Source organism: Schistocerca gregaria, chromosome 1, assembly GCF_023897955.1.
Source record: "Schistocerca gregaria isolate iqSchGreg1 chromosome 1, iqSchGreg1.2, whole genome shotgun sequence".
Taxonomy (NCBI): domain Eukaryota; kingdom Metazoa; phylum Arthropoda; class Insecta; order Orthoptera; family Acrididae; genus Schistocerca; species Schistocerca gregaria.
The window spans coordinates 826,723,444-826,743,255 of NC_064920.1; the positions used below are offsets into that span (position 1 = coordinate 826,723,444).

At 39.7% G+C, this 19,812-nt stretch overlaps 1 protein-coding gene and 1 non-coding gene across 2 annotated transcripts in view; one reads left to right on the top strand and one right to left on the bottom strand.

The window, feature by feature from the left end:
* LOC126271793 (glutamine amidotransferase-like class 1 domain-containing protein 1) overlaps window positions 1-19,408 on the top strand; it is a 70,181-nt gene extending 50,773 nt beyond the window's left edge. Inside the window, exons 4-7 of the mRNA XM_049974179.1 lie at window positions 811-918; window positions 995-1,092; window positions 1,754-1,959; window positions 18,582-19,408. Coding sequence (XP_049830136.1) covers window positions 811-918; window positions 995-1,092; window positions 1,754-1,959; window positions 18,582-18,609 — 440 coding nt within the window. The 3' untranslated portion in view covers window positions 18,610-19,408. The remainder of the gene's footprint in view (window positions 1-810; window positions 919-994; window positions 1,093-1,753; window positions 1,960-18,581) is intronic.
* Trnas-cga (transfer RNA serine (anticodon CGA)) lies at window positions 10,684-10,758 on the bottom strand. The gene has a single exon. It is a non-coding gene; the product is annotated as a tRNA-Ser (tRNA).
* Window positions 19,409-19,812: the final 404 nt, after the last annotated feature.

The following is a 19,812-nucleotide window of genomic DNA, read 5'->3' on the forward strand; positions in this document are numbered from 1 at the left end:
AAAGTCAGTGAAGGAGAATCTCCCAGATAAAAACTAATTGAAGACAGTAGAAGGAACAGAGCAGGGTAAAACACACGACAGACGTTGAGGAGGATTGTGATTCAAATCTGCGTCCAGCCATCTAGATTTAGGGTTTCCATGATTTCCCTAAATTGTTTAGGGCAGATGCTGAGATGGCTCCATTGAAAGGACATGGCCAGTTTCCTTTCTTTCCTTTTCTAATCCTAGCTTGTGCTTTATGTCTAATAACGTAGTCATTGACAGGGTGTTAAATTACAGTTTTCCTTTTTTTATGCATTAGGAGAGAGATCACCTAATAAAACAATAAAAAAGATGGATGTCGAGGGAGGGGGAGAGGGTAATAGAGAAAAGACTACAAGCAATGTCTGTTGCGAGTTAAAGGGGTGATTGGTAGCAGAAGCAGAATTAGGATTGACACTCATGAATTTCTGAAAACTGGACAGTGAGAGGGTGAAAATCATTCATTCGGTTCCTGCAGAAGTTTCCCTGGGCATGGTTTGTAGGAGCTCTCACTACATTATATTTTATAGTAGCTGGTAGCAACTGTGAAGTGTAGTGGCATGAAACTTATGAGATGTATGTACATAACACTGTGTGGAGAATTTTACATTGTCACATTTTACTATAATTGTTTTATTTCTTGAGAGTCATTAGTTCACTATTTAAATAAACAGTACTGTGAGGTGAAGGTAGAGGATTGTTACTGCTTTCTTAATAAATTAAATTGGCTACAATTAATGTGGAAACTATAGTTCATAATGTTGTTCTTATACTTTGTGTTGATTTCAGCTAACAGATACATGTGCCTGTTGATACCACATGCTCCAGGAGCAGTCACAGACCTCGCCACTAATGCAGATCTGGGACAGATTCTTATGCACTTCATAAAAGAGAAAAGTATGATTGCATTTCTGTACTAATATTGGAGTCCCGTTAGTGATGAATATATACTTGAGTGACTGTTTTGTTTCAGAGCTCATATGTGCCATTGGGACAGGAGTAGCAGGCCTTTTGTCAGCAAAGAATGAAGAAAATTCTAGCTGGGGTTTCAAGTCGTACTCAATCACTGGGGTATGATAAATAATAATTTTAAGTGAGAGTGTGTAGTACTTATTTTATTTAGCTTGTGGACTAGATTAATGTTATGTGTTACATATTCATATTTTTTACATAGAAAGAAAAAATATGCTGTATTGATCACTAACTTATCAGTCTTATTCTTCATTATCTGTCAGTTGTCAGTTACTTCACTAAAAAAAAGCCTTAAATCAAATGTTTCTCTTGAAATGTGCAGTTTTAAAGGAAAATGGAAAAATTCTCCTACATTCACAGTGATATGGGAAGATTTGTTGGCTTGGTGTTAATTCAACTTTTGGTTCAAATATCAAATTTTGCACCCCCATGATTTTGCTCTTCTAACTATGGTACACACACACACACACACACACACACACACACACACACACACACACATTCTCTTTACCTCAACATCTGTAGTGTGTGTGTGTGTGTGTGTGTGTGTGTGTGTGCGTGTGTGTGTGTGTGGGCAGACAGATCGGAGTGTGTACCTAAAAGAAAAGAAATAATTTTCAAAAATCTGAATGGGAATGAAAGTTCTTCCATTTGAGGTTTTCTTCAATTGTGTATTTTAATGCTGAAGTTTTTAAATCATATAATAATATGCTTCCAGTGTGTCATGCAAGTTATTTTTTGTCTGTCTGTTTATTTGCAGTCTTCAATATGTGAACTAGCACGCCGGTCAGATTTTGCTGACATGCCACTTCTTGTAGAGGATGCCGTCAGAGATGCTGGAGCAACATTCTCTCTATCAGAACCAAATTGTGTGCATGTGGTTGTGGATAGGCACCTTGTAACTGGACAGAATGAAGCTTCCACACTGACAGCTGTTCAGAATCTTGTACTGCTCTCCAATCAGAGGTATTATTATAAATAATTGTTTTGAAAGGATATCTTCACTAACAGAGCAGCTGACAGTAGCACAGAAATTGAATTTTCTAGTATCCACAAAATGTGTATTCTTGTTCTGATACGACTGACATTTTAAGACAACATGCTGTAAGTGAAGGTGGATCAAGAGAGCAATTTACCATGACCACCAGTCTTTTTTTAAATCAGTTTCTGTTGAATTTCAATTATTTAGTCATAGGATAGAGAAATTTAGAATAATTCAGAAATAGAAGTATACACGTGCAAAATTTTGGAGAAGATACAAAATGTGGACAAAAGAGGAATCGTTAAGGATGAAAGATAATAAATAATAAACAAAAAATGGATAAATAATAAAAAAAAAAGGATGTTGGAAAAGCAACGTGCAGAGTAGTATACCATGTAAGTAGATGCCATGGAGAAGAGTGTGCTAGAATGAGAGAATCTAAATCCTGCATGGAAGGTGGATTTTTACATTGCTTTTGGATTTAAGATGTGGCAAAGATTCCTGTTACTATCCTGCTTGAATACTCTGCTATATGATGTTATTGATGTTGAATTATTGGCAGTGGTCTTCATTTGTACTGACAGCTTTGGGTTTAACATTATTTCATCCATAGCTTGAATGTTCTGTGGACATCTTTACCATTAGTGACCTAAATTTCATTTGTAACAGCACTGGAGTAAAACATGGAGAAGTTTTTTCAGTGATGACAGTCACAAGTGGAAAAATCCTGTGCAGGGTAGGCTAACAGTGGTAGAGTTCAAGAAGGCTGTGGAATAAGATGATTAGCGGAAAGGCTAGTTCTCACCTCCAGAGTTCAGAAAAACTGGCCCTAGATGAGAGTATTGTATGTGGCATACAACTACCATTTAGGTCTCTTCAGTCATGCCATAGAGCAAGCCCTTCAGCTGAGTATTGGGTGTCCCTGATACAAACATATCCTGTGACCAGTGATGCATTCTACCATTTCCTGTGTAGAAACCCATACAGTGCCACAAAAAATCCTGGGAGCCATATTATCATCAGCAGATCTCACCACTACCTCCATGCAACTCATTACTTCATCTGATCTGTGTGTTCCTGGCTTCTGCTCCCTATCTAAAAATCATTGACAACCTTAACCATCCCATTTTGATGGCGATTAAAGCTTTTAATGATAGCTTCTCAGCTCTGGTGTATTAGCTTTAATTCAATGTCCACTTTTCTTTCGTGATTTCGACCATGATGTGATGGAAATATGCTTCTATTAAAAACTATGAGGTTCATCCAAGTGAAACCTGGTCAGTGTATCTACCTTTGCCTCACATGTAAGGTGGCACCACATAACTGCGGGTATGGTGACGCCATCTGTTGGTAGTGTGTCTGACATGTGTGCACTGTTTGATGTTGTATAGCACCTGTGTGGTTTCACGACAAAGAGAAGGTGGTCACACAAGTTATCGTCCACTACCGAACATGCAGGCGAGTAAGCAGGGACAATGAGAAGTGATTCGATTTTTGGCGTCTAGGAAGTTGGAGACTGTGAAATGTATCAATGGATGAAGACTATGTACAGTGAGGACAGTCAGAGTGTTCAAGTGTTGGGGAATGGTGCAAACAATTCCTTGAGGGGCGCAAGTCACTGGAAGATGATGCTTGTCCTGGACAGGCTCATTGTGTCGTCATGCCGGAAATGGTTGCGGAAGTGAATGCTTTAGTCTTGGACAACCGCAGAATCACCATGGACGAGATCCATTGGTTACTGGGTATTAGCCCACGCCATAATGCATCAACATTTGTTGTGCACATTGGGTTCTCCACCAGCTGATCGCCGAACAGTACAATACTCGAATGGTTTCAGTGGGAAACGCAGGAACATCCCCCGTACAGTCCTGACCTTTCACTGTGTGACTTTCATATGTTCTGACCTCTAAAACAAGCTATTTGCAGGCTTCGATTCGCAACAGATGACAAAGTGTGTAACTTGGCCCAGGCCTGCCAGCAGCCTACTAGCTGCTTCAAGGATGGAAACGACCAGCTAGTGTTGCAATGGGATCAATGTGCCAACAGTTTTGGCGACTATTTTTGAGTATATGTACTGTGTATTACTACACTTTTGAGTTACTAGTGACCGGGCTTCATTTGAATGCCCCTCATAAAGCAGAATGTTGCAGAACAGTGACACATGCTGTACTATGTTGCAGAACAGTGACACATGCTGTACTGGTAACACTACCATCTTAAAACTGTGTGTCACCACAGCAGCAGCACAGAGAGTCAATATGCTCACCTAGCTTTCTGTACATAGAAGCACCACATATGCTTTTTTTGTTTTTTGTTTTTTGTAATTACTCAATTCCCACATTGACCATTAGACTGCACTGCCAGTCAATGGCGATATGCATCCAAAAACATAGGATTATTCAGACACAGATATATTTCATTCACACAATTTTAGAATCTCATTCATTATTAATTTGCCTTAAATGTAAAATCAATTCTTAGCTTGTGGGCCATAGAAAACCAGCAGTGGGATGTATCTGGCACTCGGGTCATAGTTTGCTCCCCCCACCCGTCTCACACATCTTTACTGGAAGCCATCAATGTCACTTCCAGTTTGACCTATGTTTAAAACAGTATCCCACATAAATATAGACTTTTTATCCTTAAATATTACCTCTCCCAATGTCCACTTCAAAGTCTCCCAAAAACCTTGTTCATTGTAACACTAAGCGTCTTCACACTCCCACACAACTTCTTTGGGGTCTGAAAATGAGGATGGTGCCTTCATATACCAACTTTTTTGAGGGCTTCATAAAAGAGGCCATCCTTCACTATCAGAGGCTGGAGCTGCTGTCTTGGTTCAGGTTCGTTGATGGTATCTCCATGTCCTGGAGTCATGATGGGCAACTGCTTCATTTTTAACAGCTCAACTCTTTTCCCCAACTCTTGTGGAGGGAGAGGGGGAGGAGATTTTCATCCAAATTTCATTGCATTGTTTCTACACAGGGATCAAATGAATGGCTGCATATGACCGGTCTCTTTAGGGATAATAAGGATGCTGTTGCCCTACCTTGAGTGCCTGCAGTACCACACAGGTTGTTAGGGTCCTTTCACCCAGCACAAGTTTTCATGAAATTTGAAGATGGAAACTTAATCTAGACATATTGTCTCTTCCGGCTACTCTCCCAAACTTGACCTACATCAACTTAGCTTCTCATCCTTCCTTCCGACATTAATTTTTGCTAGAATTTATATTATTTTCATTGCTAATTTACTTTGCCCTCTTTTAGGTCCCCCCTCCCCCCTTACATCTGTTGTTTTGCTCAGATTGTTTTATTGTCTCCACTTACCATGTTCTTTTCTTCTATATATGTCTTTGCTTCCTGCTCTAGAACTACCTCTCATGCTATTTTAATTGAAGCTAACACAGTGCTTTCTGATGTAGTGGGTCTGGCCTCCTGTGCTCTGACACATTCATTTTTGTTTTGTTTTGTTTTGTTTCTTGAAGAAGAATGCTGCATCCCTCTTAAGGTGGATTTCTGAGTGATTTTTATCCTCCCCATCTCTCTCCAACCTCCCTCACAATTTCTCCATTTTTTTCTGAAGGAGGAGCTAGTGGTTTTGAATTAAGGGCACTAGCTTCATTTATTCTTGTGCGTGTCTTTTATTGGTTCTTGTAGTTAAACCTTCTGACCAGTTATATTGGAACAAATAAGCCCTCGGTCACAAATATTAAGTCAAAATTGACCTGGTTTCGACGCTACTATGAGCGTCGTCTTCAGCAACCCTTGTTCACAGTACGAGCAGCCCTTAGCGGCTCGCCATCTCACAACTGTTCATGATGTCGCCTTTCCGGCTCAGATCTTTTTTAATATGTGACTTGTAAGTACTGCATCTTTTCCAGTCAGTACAAACATTAATTTTATTAATGTACTATATACCTATTATGTTTTAGAACAGTTAGTCCAACGCTGAAGACGACACTCATAGTAGCATCGAAACCAGGTCAATTTTTACTTAATATTTGTGACCGAGGGCTTATTTGTTCCAATATAATTCTGACACGGTCACTGAACCTTAGCAGCTATGTTCAAAAATACTTCTGACTAGTTCTTCTATCTCTTTGTGGGATTTGATTTTTTTTGTTTATACCAGGGCCATTTCTACCATTAGGCAAGACTAGGTGACCGCCTAGTGCAGAAAAGGGTGGGAAAAATTAATTTCAAATCAAACAGAGACAAATTTAGCAAAATAGGAGAAAAAATGAAAAAGAGGAAAAATTAAAAAATTGAATTGTTTTCAAAAGCATATGGAACAGTTACTTTGACAAAAGTAAACAGATTGCCTCTACCTAAAGCATCTGCTATGGAGTATGAAATGGAAACAAACATGACCTTGATTCATCTCTGTTGAGAAACTGGATCGGGGCACGTGCACTGGCTGAAATAGCAGATATTCATTGTTCTGCCATTTGATGTTGGTGATAGGGATATCAGGGAGATTGACGGTAATGAAAAGGAGAGGACATTATTTTTCAGTTTTTGTCTAGGGTGGCAAAACACCTAGTAATGGCAGGTTATTTGCATCCCTCTCCCAAAAATGTTGATTTAGCAGACATTAGGTGTGATGCTTTTCTTAACCTCACAGTTTTTGTGATCTGCTCCTTGCTTTTCAGTTCTATTTTGTTCCATACAGACTTGCTTGACCATGTTTTTCTGCTGTTTGCGAACTTTCAAATAATTTACTTAATGAAATTTAGTAATGCTTCACAATGTTTAACTTGTGTCAAATTTTTGATCTGTCAAGAGCAACAAACAAAAGCAGTTAAACTAGTATGCAGAATAGATTGGAAATTTCAAAGACTTGATGAGTAATGTCTTAGGGTTGGTTCAAAGGACATTGTGGAGGCTTCAGACATGTAGTATGGCTGCCACATATAAAGGATGGTCAGAAAGAGTCCGAAAAGGATGTTGCAGGGCAGAATGTGCTGAATAACAATTGTTAAGAAAAAAAATTGATAAATTGCGCCATTTCTGAGTTACTTAGCATGGAACTTGGCCAATCAGACGTGTGCATGCAAATTCAAGCAGCCCAACAGAAGCAGTGTCACCAGATGTGTTCTTTATTTGGTTTCGTAACACTGAACGTGAGACAGTAGTAAAGATTGAACCTGAGCAAAAGGCTATATAGACTTGTGCGCTATTGTCTACACTCTGAGAAGAACTGACACTAATTGTATCTGGCAGGCCACTTGAATCTATGTGTGCAGCAGCCTGATTGGCCAATTTCAATTCTAATTAACTTGGAAATTGTAAAATGTGTTGAATCATTTCTTAGCAATTATTTCTCAGAAAAACCTGCCCTGCAACACCCTTACGAGCTTTACAGGATGTTTCTGACCACTCTGTATAACTTACATTGATATAGCAGAGAGCCTCACTTCCACCTAGCACACTGCAACAAATGCAAGCTGTTTGGAAATGTGTTCAAATAAAGTGACTATAAAACTTTATCACCTTGGGCAAACAGTGCAACATTCAGTACTCCAATAAATGAGATGTTAAAGTGAACTTTGTGTGTCATTTGGAAAGGAATTGTGCTATTTCAGCAACAAGATTTGGAGAAAGGAAGGTTTTGGCAGCTCTCTGACCCTTTTACTTAAATCATATGCTATCTCATAACCTATCACATTGTCCCAGGTAGACTTAATAGGCCATACCAAATACAATAACCTTCCACATTATATCAAACATGCACACAGCATTCTATCCTGCCTGCTCTGTTTCTTGGATTTGAAGCTCTTTCTTGACCGAGTCTCTGGTTTGGTTGATTATTATCTGCAGTTTGTTAGTAAATAGTTTCATTCATGTATTAAAGACACTTACATATTCACTGCACTGCCAGACAATCTGCTGCTGAAAATTTCCTGTGCCAATGATTGACTGAAAGAAAACCTGTGATCTCCTTCATCACATTAATCATTTTGACACTTAAATGTAACTAGTCTCTCTCTGTTACACCAACATTTGGAGTTAACTTTCCTGAGGTCTAAATGCTCTTGGCTGGTCTGGGTCTTATACATAAAAAATCTTTACAATACCTTCAAATCCTTGCATCAGTCTCAAGCAACCCTTCTTTACCTTCATTTTGTTGATGGTCCTTTCCATAATTCAAAGCAGTCAAATCCTCCAATACACAACAGTAGTTCCACTTTCACTGTTACCTTTATTTTTCACAGTTACCCCATTAGATTGCACACTGTAGTTCCCCATAATCCCACCAATAACACAACTGTTGCCTCCTCTCAAAAAATTCCAGGAAAGTTTACATCTAATCACACACTATTGTCATCATCAGGAATGCATCAGACAACTTATCTGCCAGAGCTATGTCTCTTGAAGTTGTGCTCAGAAATAAGGCCATTGACTCACTGAGTGCTTTGCCTTCCTGTTCCATCTTCTGCAACACCTTAAACAAATATATGTTCCTTATTACCCTGTTTTCAAGTACGTCTTATGTTCTTATGCTTTTGACTGCTCCAGCTTCCCTACATACTGCAACCATGTTGTTGGTAACCCGTACCTCAGTAGTGAGTGATAGAGGACCTTTCTAACATGCCAACTGCTTATTGACCTCTGTTTAGCTTCCCATACCGGCATGTAGGTGATAGTCACAGTGTCTATACTACTAACACACAATATCCTGTCACAATACACTCTCTGCAGCGCAATAGGCATGACCTTCATGCAATTTATATCATATAAGTGCTTCAGGTTCTCCCTTCAGACAGGAGTATCTTCAGGTCTTTGCAGATGGGGCCTTTGTTTTACAGTATGTGTCTGTTTCTAGCATTTGGTCTTGGCTTAAAGCAGCAGTTCTTTTCATTACCAAACTCTTGATCTCATCTTCCCCTCCCTTCACATCCCTCCCATGTTATGTATCTGACACAGCTTTCCCTCTTTCACATTTTGGGACATAGCATGTCTTTTTTTTTCTATGGTTGTTGGATCATTAACATATGCTGTGTCATTTCTCCATTTTCTCTGTTGCTAGACATTTTTGCTTTATTTCTACACATGTCTTTCTTTTCTGTATCACCAACTTTTTGGAGGTCCTTTTAGCTATCTCTATTTTTCAGGGGCGCAAGCCTTATCTGTTGATTGCATTTCAGAGTTAATTTTTGTCTTGTCATATCCTGCTGCATCTTTCGTTATGATAGGGTCATGGTGGAGGTGGAGAAGGTTTCTTTCTTAACAAGTTCATGATAATTCTCATTTTCTTACTCTTACCTCTATAACTCTGAGAGCAAGGATTAATGTGACATAATATTTAGATGTGTGTCTGATATGCCTCAATAAGTAAATTGTTTTTGTGATACTTCCTTGTAATTGTAAGTTCTTTGCTTGTTATGTTAATTTCTTTTTCAGATGGCTTTTAACCTATTTTTTGTTGAGTCTCCATTTCTTTCATTGTGCTTCTTCTACTGTGTGAGTGTCTGCTACTGGATCACATACTTGAATGAAGCTCTTACTATAAATTTTGAATTGTTATTTTTAAACAGTGTGAAGCAAACTATTTTTAAGAATATATTAAAAACAAAGACTCCAAGACTTACCAAGCGGGAAAGCGCCGGTAGACAGGCACAATAAAATAAAACACACACAAAATTTGTAGCTTTCGCAACCAACGGTTGCTTCTTCAGGAAAGAGGGAAGGAAAGGGAAAGACGAAAGGACGTGGGTTTTAAGGGAGAGGGTAAGGAGTCATTCCAATCCCGGGATATATATATATTGGCTAATATGTTGTGAAAAGAGTAAAGGTCACCATTGACCATATAATTCAGTTGACAGTAGATTGGAACTAGTACCTCAGCTTTCAAACAATGTCCTTTAGAACTAAGAACACACACAAAAATACACACACATTGCCCAGGCATTGTGGTGTGACTTTGGTAAGGTGCGATATTGCCTGAGTGGTTCAGAGGAACAATGAAGATAGGACAGGAAAGGAGTAGTGATGTAGAGGAACAGTGAGTACTAGGGAAGGAAGGGACAGCAAAGAAACAGGATGGGGTACATTACCAGCTAGCTCAATCTGGTGTAGGGACAGAAAGTCTTGTGTCATACAGTAAGGGATGCGAGTTGGCAGGAAGGGCGAAAGCACCATAGAACAAAACACTACTTTCCCCAAAGTCCTCCAAACACTAAACCCATCTCTCATACAGACAGTCAACTATATTCTTACCATGTTTGAGCAGGAGAGGAATACAAACAAATCCATGTCACAGCGAAGAACACTAATGTGGTGCCCTCATATACTACCCTGTTTATGGGCTCCTGAAAGAAATCCTCTTTAGCCATCTAAGAGCCCCTTGTCTGCCTAAAGTTCATTGACAATATCTTCATGGTCTGGACCCAAGGCCAAGACACACACCCTCTCCTTTCCTATATGGACTTATCACATTTTTCATATACATATCTCCTTGTCCCCGTTAGCCCTGTTTACCAATTTTTCATATTTTGATCTCAATTTCCTTGATGGTTCCATGTTGTTGTTGTTGTGGTCTTCAGTCCTGAGACTGGTTCGATGCAGCTCTCCATGCTACTCTATCCTGTGCAAACTTCTTCATCTCCTAGTACCTACTGCAACCTACATCCTTCTGCAGAATGAGATTTTCACTCTGCAACGGAGTGTGCGCTGATATGAAACTTCGTGGCAGATTAAAACTGTGTGCCCGACCGAGACTCGAACTCGGGACCTTTGCCTTTCGCGGGCAACTGCTCTACCAACTGAGCTACCGAAGCACGACTCACGCCCGGTACTCACAGCTTTACTTCTGCCAGTATCCGCCTCCTACCTTCCAAACTTTACAGAAGCTCTCCTGCGAACCTTGCAGAACTAGCACTCCTGAAAGAAAGGATATAGCGGAGACATGGCTTAGCCACAGCCTGGGGGATGTTTCCAGAATGAGATTTTCACTCTGCAGCAGAGTGTGCGCTGATATGAAACTTCCTGGCAGATTAAAACTGTGTGCCCGACCGAGACTCGAACTCGGGACCTTTGCCTTTTGCAGGAGAGCTTCTGTAAAGTTTGGAAGGTAGGAGGCGGATACTGGCAGAAGTAAAGCTGTGAGTACCGGGCGTGAGTCGTGCTTCGGTAGCTCAGTTGGTAGAGCACTTGCCCGCGAAAGGCAAAGGTCCTCAGTTCGAGTCTCGGTCGGGCACATAGTTTTAATCTGCCAGGAAGTTTCATATCAGTGCACACTCCGGTGCAGAGTGAAAATCTCATTCTGGAAACATCCCCCAGGCTGTGGCTAACCCATGTCTCCGCTATATCCTTTCTTTCAGGAGTGCTAGTTCTGCAAGTTTCGCAGGAGAGCTTCTGTAAAGTTTGGAAGGCAGGAGGCGGATACTGGCAGAAGTAAAGCTGTGAGTACCGGGCGTGAGTCGTGCTTCGGTAGCTCAGTTGGTAGAGCACTTGCCCGCGAAAGGCAAAGGTCCCGAGTTCGAGTCTCGGTCGGGCACACAGTTATAATTTGCCAGGAAGTTTCACATCCTTCTGAATCTGCTTAGTGTATTCATCTCTTGGTCTCCCTCTACAATTTTTACCTTCCATGCTGCCCTCCAATACTAAATTTGTGATCCTTTGATGTCCTACCAACTGATCCCTTCTTCTAGTCAAGTTGTGCCACAAACTCCTCTTCTCACCAATCCTATTCAGCACCTTCTCATTAGTTATGTGACCTACCCATCTGATCTTCAGCATTCTTCTGTAGCACAACATTTCGAAAGCTTCTGTTCTCTTTTTGTCCGAACTATTTATCGTCCATGTTTCACTTCCATACATGGCTACACTCCATACAAATACTTTCAGAAACGACTTCCTGACACTTATATCTATACTCGATGGTTGGTGGTCATGTCAACATAAAAAGCTGTTCAGAATCTGCAGTGGACTTGATTGATGCCTTGGCTAGTTTCATCAATGTCTGTACCCTGACAAAGAACTGAAGTAGGATGTGCTGCATTGGTGCATGGGAGTGGTTCAGCACCTGGGGCTTTCAAAAAGTTATGACTCATGTGGCAAATGGTTGCAGGGATGCAAATATACCATAGCTTCAACTATCTTTCACTATGCCCTCAAATGAGGAATGTCCATCCTTCCAATAACCATCTTTTCCACTTTTCTTGAAGTGCCATTTTGTTACCAACAAAACTGTGACATTTCTTTGCCCTTACTTATAACACACCTCCTCCCAACCATTTGCCACATGAGTCATAACTTTTTGAAAGCCCCAGGTGCTGAACCACTCCCATGCACCAATGCAGCAAATCCTACTTAAGTTCTTTGTTAGGGTACAGACATTGATGAAACTAGCCAAGGCATCAATCAAGTCCACTGCAGATTCTGAACAGTTTTTTAAGTTGACATGACCACCAACCATCTGTCCAGTCACATGGATGTCCACCACCAAAGTCTGACCAGAAATGAAGTTGAACATCCTGTGGGAGAGGATGTTACTAAGCAGGAGATGTTTCCCACATTGTATCATGCAAATTACCGTCCTCCCCACAACTCTGCCTTTTCAGAATTGCAAAGACAAGAATTGTCCCTAAAATTGCCACTGCCTTGCTTGTATATATATGAAATACTAATTTTCACAAAAGGGAGCATCTTAAAAAAGGAAAATCTCTTCAAACACAACTATGATATACACACACATGGAAGTAGACAGAAGATGAACATACACAGGTACACAGTAAACACAAACATATGCAAAAGAGGAGTGTATCATTCTGGAGCTATGTTATATAACCATATGCCTTCTTACTTAAAATGCATACCAACAATAAACGCATTTAAAGTAAAGTCAAAACAGTTCTTGCTTGACCACTGCTTTTATTCTTTGTCTGAGTTTATGGAACATCATAATAAGTACACCTCATTTACCAAATTTCACTAATTGTCAATTCATAATAGAGTTTACATTGTGCTTATCATGTCATCTCACTTAATTACTGCTATTATCACATGTAGAAGCAATGTAGTACACCAACCTTCATTATTATGCATTTTATTATGTCAACAATGTAGTCAAAATCACTACTGTATTGTAATCTAACTAGGTTTACCACTGTCCTATATCACATGTACAAACAATGTACGAAACTAATTCTTGGACCAATAAATAAATAAACTAATTCTTCTTTCCTACAGACACTCTGGCCTCCATCTCTTCTAGCCCCAGAGGTCACCTCTGCATCTAGTCTTGTGCATATCCTCTGGTATTCTGCCCCCCCCCCCCTCCAACACCATATCCTCTCTTCATTTATTCACTTATGTTTAACTTATTTCTCTTTGTGGTTATCATCTTCCCACATTCTGTTCTGCTTCTTCCGCCCTCCCACCACTCTCCCCACTTTCATGCAATTTCCTTAACCCACACCTTGTCTTTCATCAGGTACTAAATGAAACTTCCTCTGCCTGGATCAGAGTGAATTTACTGATGCACGCTTATATCCCATTTCCCCGTTGCCCCCCTTCTTTCCGTAGTCTTTGACCTCCTTTCCTACATACCTCCCCTCTTTGTTTTCTCTCTCATTACCAAATCAAGTCAATTTTACAAGTGCTGTCAGACTTCCCACAATCACATACACACAATAAAAGAATTCAGAAAATTCTGAGGAAGCAAAAACTGTTGCATTCGCAGTTCAAAAGAGAATGCACAAATGAAGACAGGCAAAATTTAGTAGAGATTTGGGTATCAGTAAAGAGATCAATGCGCGAAGCACACATGTATCACCACTGTCATACCTTAGAAAAGGATCCAGCTGGAAACCACAGAAAAAGTAAAATCACTAAGTGGGTTGACAGCTTCTATCCAGTCACTGATTGCAATAGAAGATAGCAAAAGGAAAGCTAAAGTTTTAAATTTTGTGTTCAAGAAATCGCTCATGCAGGAGGATCATACATGCACACCATCATTTGAACATTGCACAGACTCCCATATGGAGGACATAGTAAAAGCAATCCCTGGCATGGATGAAGAGTAATCTGTGATGTTGACCCCTTACTTAGCTTGCATTTTGTCATGAATCTCTTAACCATCACAATGTCCCAAACAACTGGGAAAAATGCATAAATGTATATAATAAGAGTAAAAGAACTGACCTACAAAATTACAGACCAACATCCTTAACATCAGTTTGCTCCAGAATTCATGAACATTTTCTCAGTTCTAATGTAATAAATTTCCTTGTGATGATAAAGCTTCTGTCCAAAAATTGGCATGATTTTAGAAAGCATCACTTGTGGAAAACTCAGCGTGCCCCTTTACTCACATATAAGTTGTGAAATATGGATGAAGGGCAACAAGCAGATTCCATATCCCTAGATATCGAAAATGCATTTGACATGTTGCTCCACTGCAGACTATTAACAAAGGTATGAGCATACAGAATAGGTTCCCAGATATGCGAGTGGCTTGAAGACTTCTTAAGTAATAGGAACCAGTATACAGTCCTTGATAGGGAATGTTCGTCAGAGACAAGTGTATCATCAGGAGTTCTACAGGGAAGTGTTATAGAACTGTTTTTATTCTCCGTATACATAAATGATCTTATGACAAGATGAGGAGCAATCTGCAGCTGTTAGCTGATGACGCTGTGGTGTACGGGCATGTGTCGTTGAGTGAACGTAGTGTCTACAAAATCACTTATACAAAATTTCTAATGGGTGTCTGGGAAGTAAGGACAAATTTGAATTTTGCGCCATTTTGTCATATGATGGTTGACAACCATTGTTTTTTCATGTTTATTATCTGCAGTCCCCATTAGTAGCCTGATACCTTTTGTATGGTGAGCATTGTTGTTTGATGTTTATTTTCATCATGGAGCAGCTGACAACTGAGCAACGTATCCAAGTGATAAAAAGTTATTACAGAAACAATTACAGTCCCATGGCAGCTGTTCGTGAATTGCGTGTAACGCTCAGACGTAATGCTACTCCAATGGAATCATTAGTTTGGAAGTTGATCCGGAAGTTTGATACCATGGGTTCTGTTTCAAATGTTAAGAAAATAGGATGCCTGCATTCTGTTCGAACACAAGACGACATTGCTGTCATGCATGACAGTGTGACTGTTCACCCCAGAAAATTGGTTCACTGACGAGCTCAACAATTCAATTTATCACCAAGTTCACTGCATGAAATACTTTCAAAAAAACTGAAAATACATGCATCAAGATTCAACTTCCACAAGAGTTGAAGCTTTCACAGCGTGGAAAGAGAGACAGATTTGCTCAGTGGGTCTTAGCTCAACATGTGGAGAATGAGAACTTCACAAAAAGAATAATTTTCTCAGATGAGGTGCACTCCATGCCAGTGGGTGCGTCAGTAAGCAGAACTGCAGAATTTGGGGCAATGAAAATATGAGAGTCCACAGCGCACAACTGTGTGGTTTGGGTTCCAGGCAGGAGGAGTGATTGGCCCATATTTTTTTGGAAATGATGAGGGAGCTGCTGTCATTGTGAACAGCAACCATTACTGAAGCACACTTTCGAGTGGTTTTTCCCTCTTATTAATGAAAATGACAATTTTTGGTTTCAACAATTTGATGCAACATGTTACAGGTACCGTGAAACAATTGCTCTACCGAATGAAAAGGTTTCTTAAAAAAATTCTCTCTTTGCATGGCAATGAGGAATGGCCTACCAGATCATCTGATCTTACGCCTTGTAACTTGTTTTTATGGGGATTTGTGAAATTGAAAGGGTATGTGAACAAACCACAAACATTACACCAACTGAAGGATGAAAGTAAAAGAGTTATTAACAGCATCCCACCAGATGTTTGTGAATGCATCATTGACAACATCGATAAACAGAAAGCTCATTGCCGCACTGCCTTGGGTGATTGTATGGAGAATATAATTTTGCATATATAAATAGGAGAAGTTACTTAATGTGGTTGTAAAAAAGGAAAAAAATACAGTTTCAATAAATTTTGTATGTTCTATAGCACTTTATTATTCGTCCCTACTTCCCGGACACCCTCTAGCTGGTGTGACAAATAGCAGCTAGCTCTAAATGTAGTAAAATATAAATTATTGCAGTTGAGTAGGAAAACAATCCCATAATGTTAGAATGCAGCATTAGTAATGTGCTACTTGACACAGTCAGATTGATTAAATATTTAGATGTAACATTGCAAAGTAATGTGAAATAGAACAAGTATGTTTCACGGATTGTAGTGGGGAAGGCGAATGGTCAACTTTGGTTTATTGGGAGATTTTTAGAAAAGGGTGGCTCATCTGTAAAGGAGACCATGTGTAGAAGACTATTGTGACCCACTTTGGAGTCGTTCGCAAAAGCTTGGCATTTGAAACTGACTGCAGAACAGTCCTACTGCTGCCAACATAAATTTCACATAAGGACCATGAACATAAGAGAAATTAGGGCTCATACAGAGGCATATAAACATTTGTTTTTCCCTAGTGAGTGGAACAGGAAGGGTGGGACATACCCTCTGCCAAGTACTGTGCAGTGGCTTGCGGAGTATGTATACAGCTGTAGATGTAGGTTACCACCAGCTGTGACTTGAAGTCTTACCTTATGGCTTCTCACACCATGGCAGCAGGAGGAACACTACTGTACCTCTCCAAAACAATGAAGATTGGGACCTCTCCCCAAGTTGCTGCTGTATTTGTGAGTGATGGCCATCCGGGGTTGTGCAGAACTGTAATTCTTTGCTGAAGATATGCAATGCCATTCATCAGCAGTCCATGGTTCTCTGTCATGATGCTACTCCAAATGCTGCCTATGTGTGGGACAATAATTCCGTAGCGCTGCTACTAGTAGCCTCCGAGGAATGGTGCAAGGTGATACAAAATGTTGCAAGGAGTGAATTACATGTTATCTGATGGCAGGCTTGGATGTGAAGGTGTTACCAAGTACTTGGTGCACAGTATGGCTAATCTCACTTGTGGTGGTCAAATATGGTCGACCAGAATGTTGATGACAAGTTTGATTGCCGTCATTTTCCAATGCAGGGCAACATCAGCAATCCGTAACATCCAAATACCCTTATGAATCTGTGTATCACACTATTTGACGAGCCGGTCTAATGGAAGAGCACAGTGAGGCCACTTTCGGACTACGTCAGGTGCTGATAACATTGTCTTCCACAAATACATGACATCTTCCTTCACAGTGACTACTCAACATCTGATACTGTTTACACCCCTTCTACATCTACCTCTACATTTATACTTAGTATGCCAACAGATGCTGTGCTGAAGAGGATCCTTTGAGTACAAATGTCACTTCCCTCTATTCCTTTTCCAGTTGCAAATGTTTTGTGAGAAGAAAAATTGCTGATAATACTCCACGTGGACACAAATCTCTGTAATTTTTTTTCATCGTCTTTTTAATAAATTTATGTTGGGGAAGCAATATGTTTGTTGACTCTTCTAAGAATGTACACTGACAGAACTTTAACAGTAAACAACACCGTGATTCAGAACTTATCTCTTGCAGTGTCTGCCACTGGAGTTAGCTGAGCTTCTCCATGGTGTGCTTTCATGCTTACTAAATTAACCAGTAATGAAACACACTACTCTTCTTTGGATCTTCTCTATTTCCTGTATCAATCTTATCTGGTATGGATCCTAAACTCATGAGCAACTTTGGTTGAATGGAAAGGGGGGGGGGGGGGGGGGGGGGAGGGTTGGCTGGAGGGAGTTTATAAGCTACTTCCTTTGTTGATAGTCTATATTTCCTGAGTTTCATCCAGTGACTATCAGCCTGTCATCCACATTACATCCAATTAGTTTTACATGGCTGTACTACTTTAAATTGCTCCATACACATGCTCTTTGATATTTTGTGTTTGTAACTGCCTCCAGTAATTGTTCTAAAATCCTGTAATCATACAATAATGGGTCTTTCTGCCTATTTGTGTGTGTTACATTGCACTTGTTTATATTGAGGGTCGATTGCCAGTCCCTGTATTTCACTAAAATTTTCTCACATACTGACTTCTCTATATACAACAGCATCATGCATGAAAAGCCTCATGGTATTTTCTACATTACTCACTTGTTTATTTATATATATTGTGAGGAGTAATGATTATACGAAGCTCCTTTGGGTAAACTTGAAGTTACTATTATTTCTGAAGATTTCTTTCTGTTGCAAATGACATGCTGTCTTCTGTTTGCTAGAAACACTTCAATCAGTCACATATCAGGTCTGATATTCCATACACTCTTACCATCAGGCAGCAGTGAAGAACTTATATGCCCTGCCAGCATAGTAACAACACTAAACATGAACAATGCTAATGCACTCTTGTAGCCATTCTACCTGCTAGGGAAAATAATCCAACCACGTCTTCTGGGCACTTCACCTTTTTTGTCTGTCTGTGTGTGTGTGTGTGTGTGTGTGTGTGTGTGTGTGTGTGTGTGTGCGCAAGGGGGGGGGGGCACTTATTGTTTTAGCTGTAAGATGAATGGTTATCTTTGTTCTTTACATTAGTTGCATTCCATGCATATTATTAATTTTAATGTCAAGTGATTTGAATTGAAGTGTGTTTTTACTATTATGAAATATTTTATTATTATTTGCCAGCCGCCAAGGTAAAGGATCCAGCAAGTAGAACTTCATTTATCCAGTATGAGGAGACTATATTCAAAACCAAGAAACAACAGTGCAGCTTCAAGTTTTTGTTGCTGGAATTGTAATTTGTCCATTGTAAGTATGTTTTTGGCTATAAGAAGACTTGGTATGGAGGTGGACAGACGCTTCAAGAACAAGAAGAAATCAGGGCAGTCATTTGTTGTTTGTTTACTTTTTTATTGTACATAAGATGGTTAATGAGGCAACATATTTGCAGTGCAGTGTAACACAATTTATCTTACCAATTTTAATTATTTTATCTCACAGTTTTAATTTTATGGTGTGATGAAATGTGATGGGTTATGGCATGAAAATGTATGTCTCAATGTATATTTTCATAAATTTATTAATGGTGCAGCCATTGTATACCTTCTTGTGGTTCGACACCAAGTACAGGCAAAAGATAGCTATAAAATTCTAAACACAGTACTCCTAACTTTTGGAACCACAGCTCCATTCCGCATGACATTAAAGCTGTTTGTAGGTGTATGGTTGAAGAAGGAGGACATGTTTGCAGTACCCAAATTACAGACTGCTCTGTGTGTTTGTGTAGGACAAATTGGATGAGTGTTAGCATACTTGTGCACATTTACAGTCAGTCATTGAAATGGAAACACATTAATCTGGATGACAGAGTCCTGATCCACAACACCAGTCACAGATTAAGGTTGGTTGGAAGCAGAAAAAATTGTTGCTGCTTTTCTCCCACACCAAAAAGATCATAAAAATAAGAGTACCTATTAACCGCATTTTTAAAATAAAGAAACAGTATTATTTGAGATTTGTGTTTTATTTCCACTAGAATTTGAATATGGCATGTGTATAATGTAGTTATGTTCTTCTCATACTCTGTCATATGTAAAGCACATCCACTTGTTTGCATTAGCTTCTATCTTAAGTGAGCATTGTCATCTTGAGTGACAACTTTCACATTTAACATATTATTCTGTACATCAAACCAATGTTTCTTAATGATAGTATGTCTTCCAGTCACATTAATGTGACCACCTATAAAAGGCCTGAATAACCACCTTTTGCAGTGCCAGATGTGCAGGAAGAGAGCCAGTGAGGTACTAGATGTTACCAACACGAATGTGGAGCCATGCTGAATCCACTGCCACGTTCAGATGCAGTAGGTTTTTTGGTAGAGGATCCATAGCGCATATGGCCCGGTCAAAGTGGC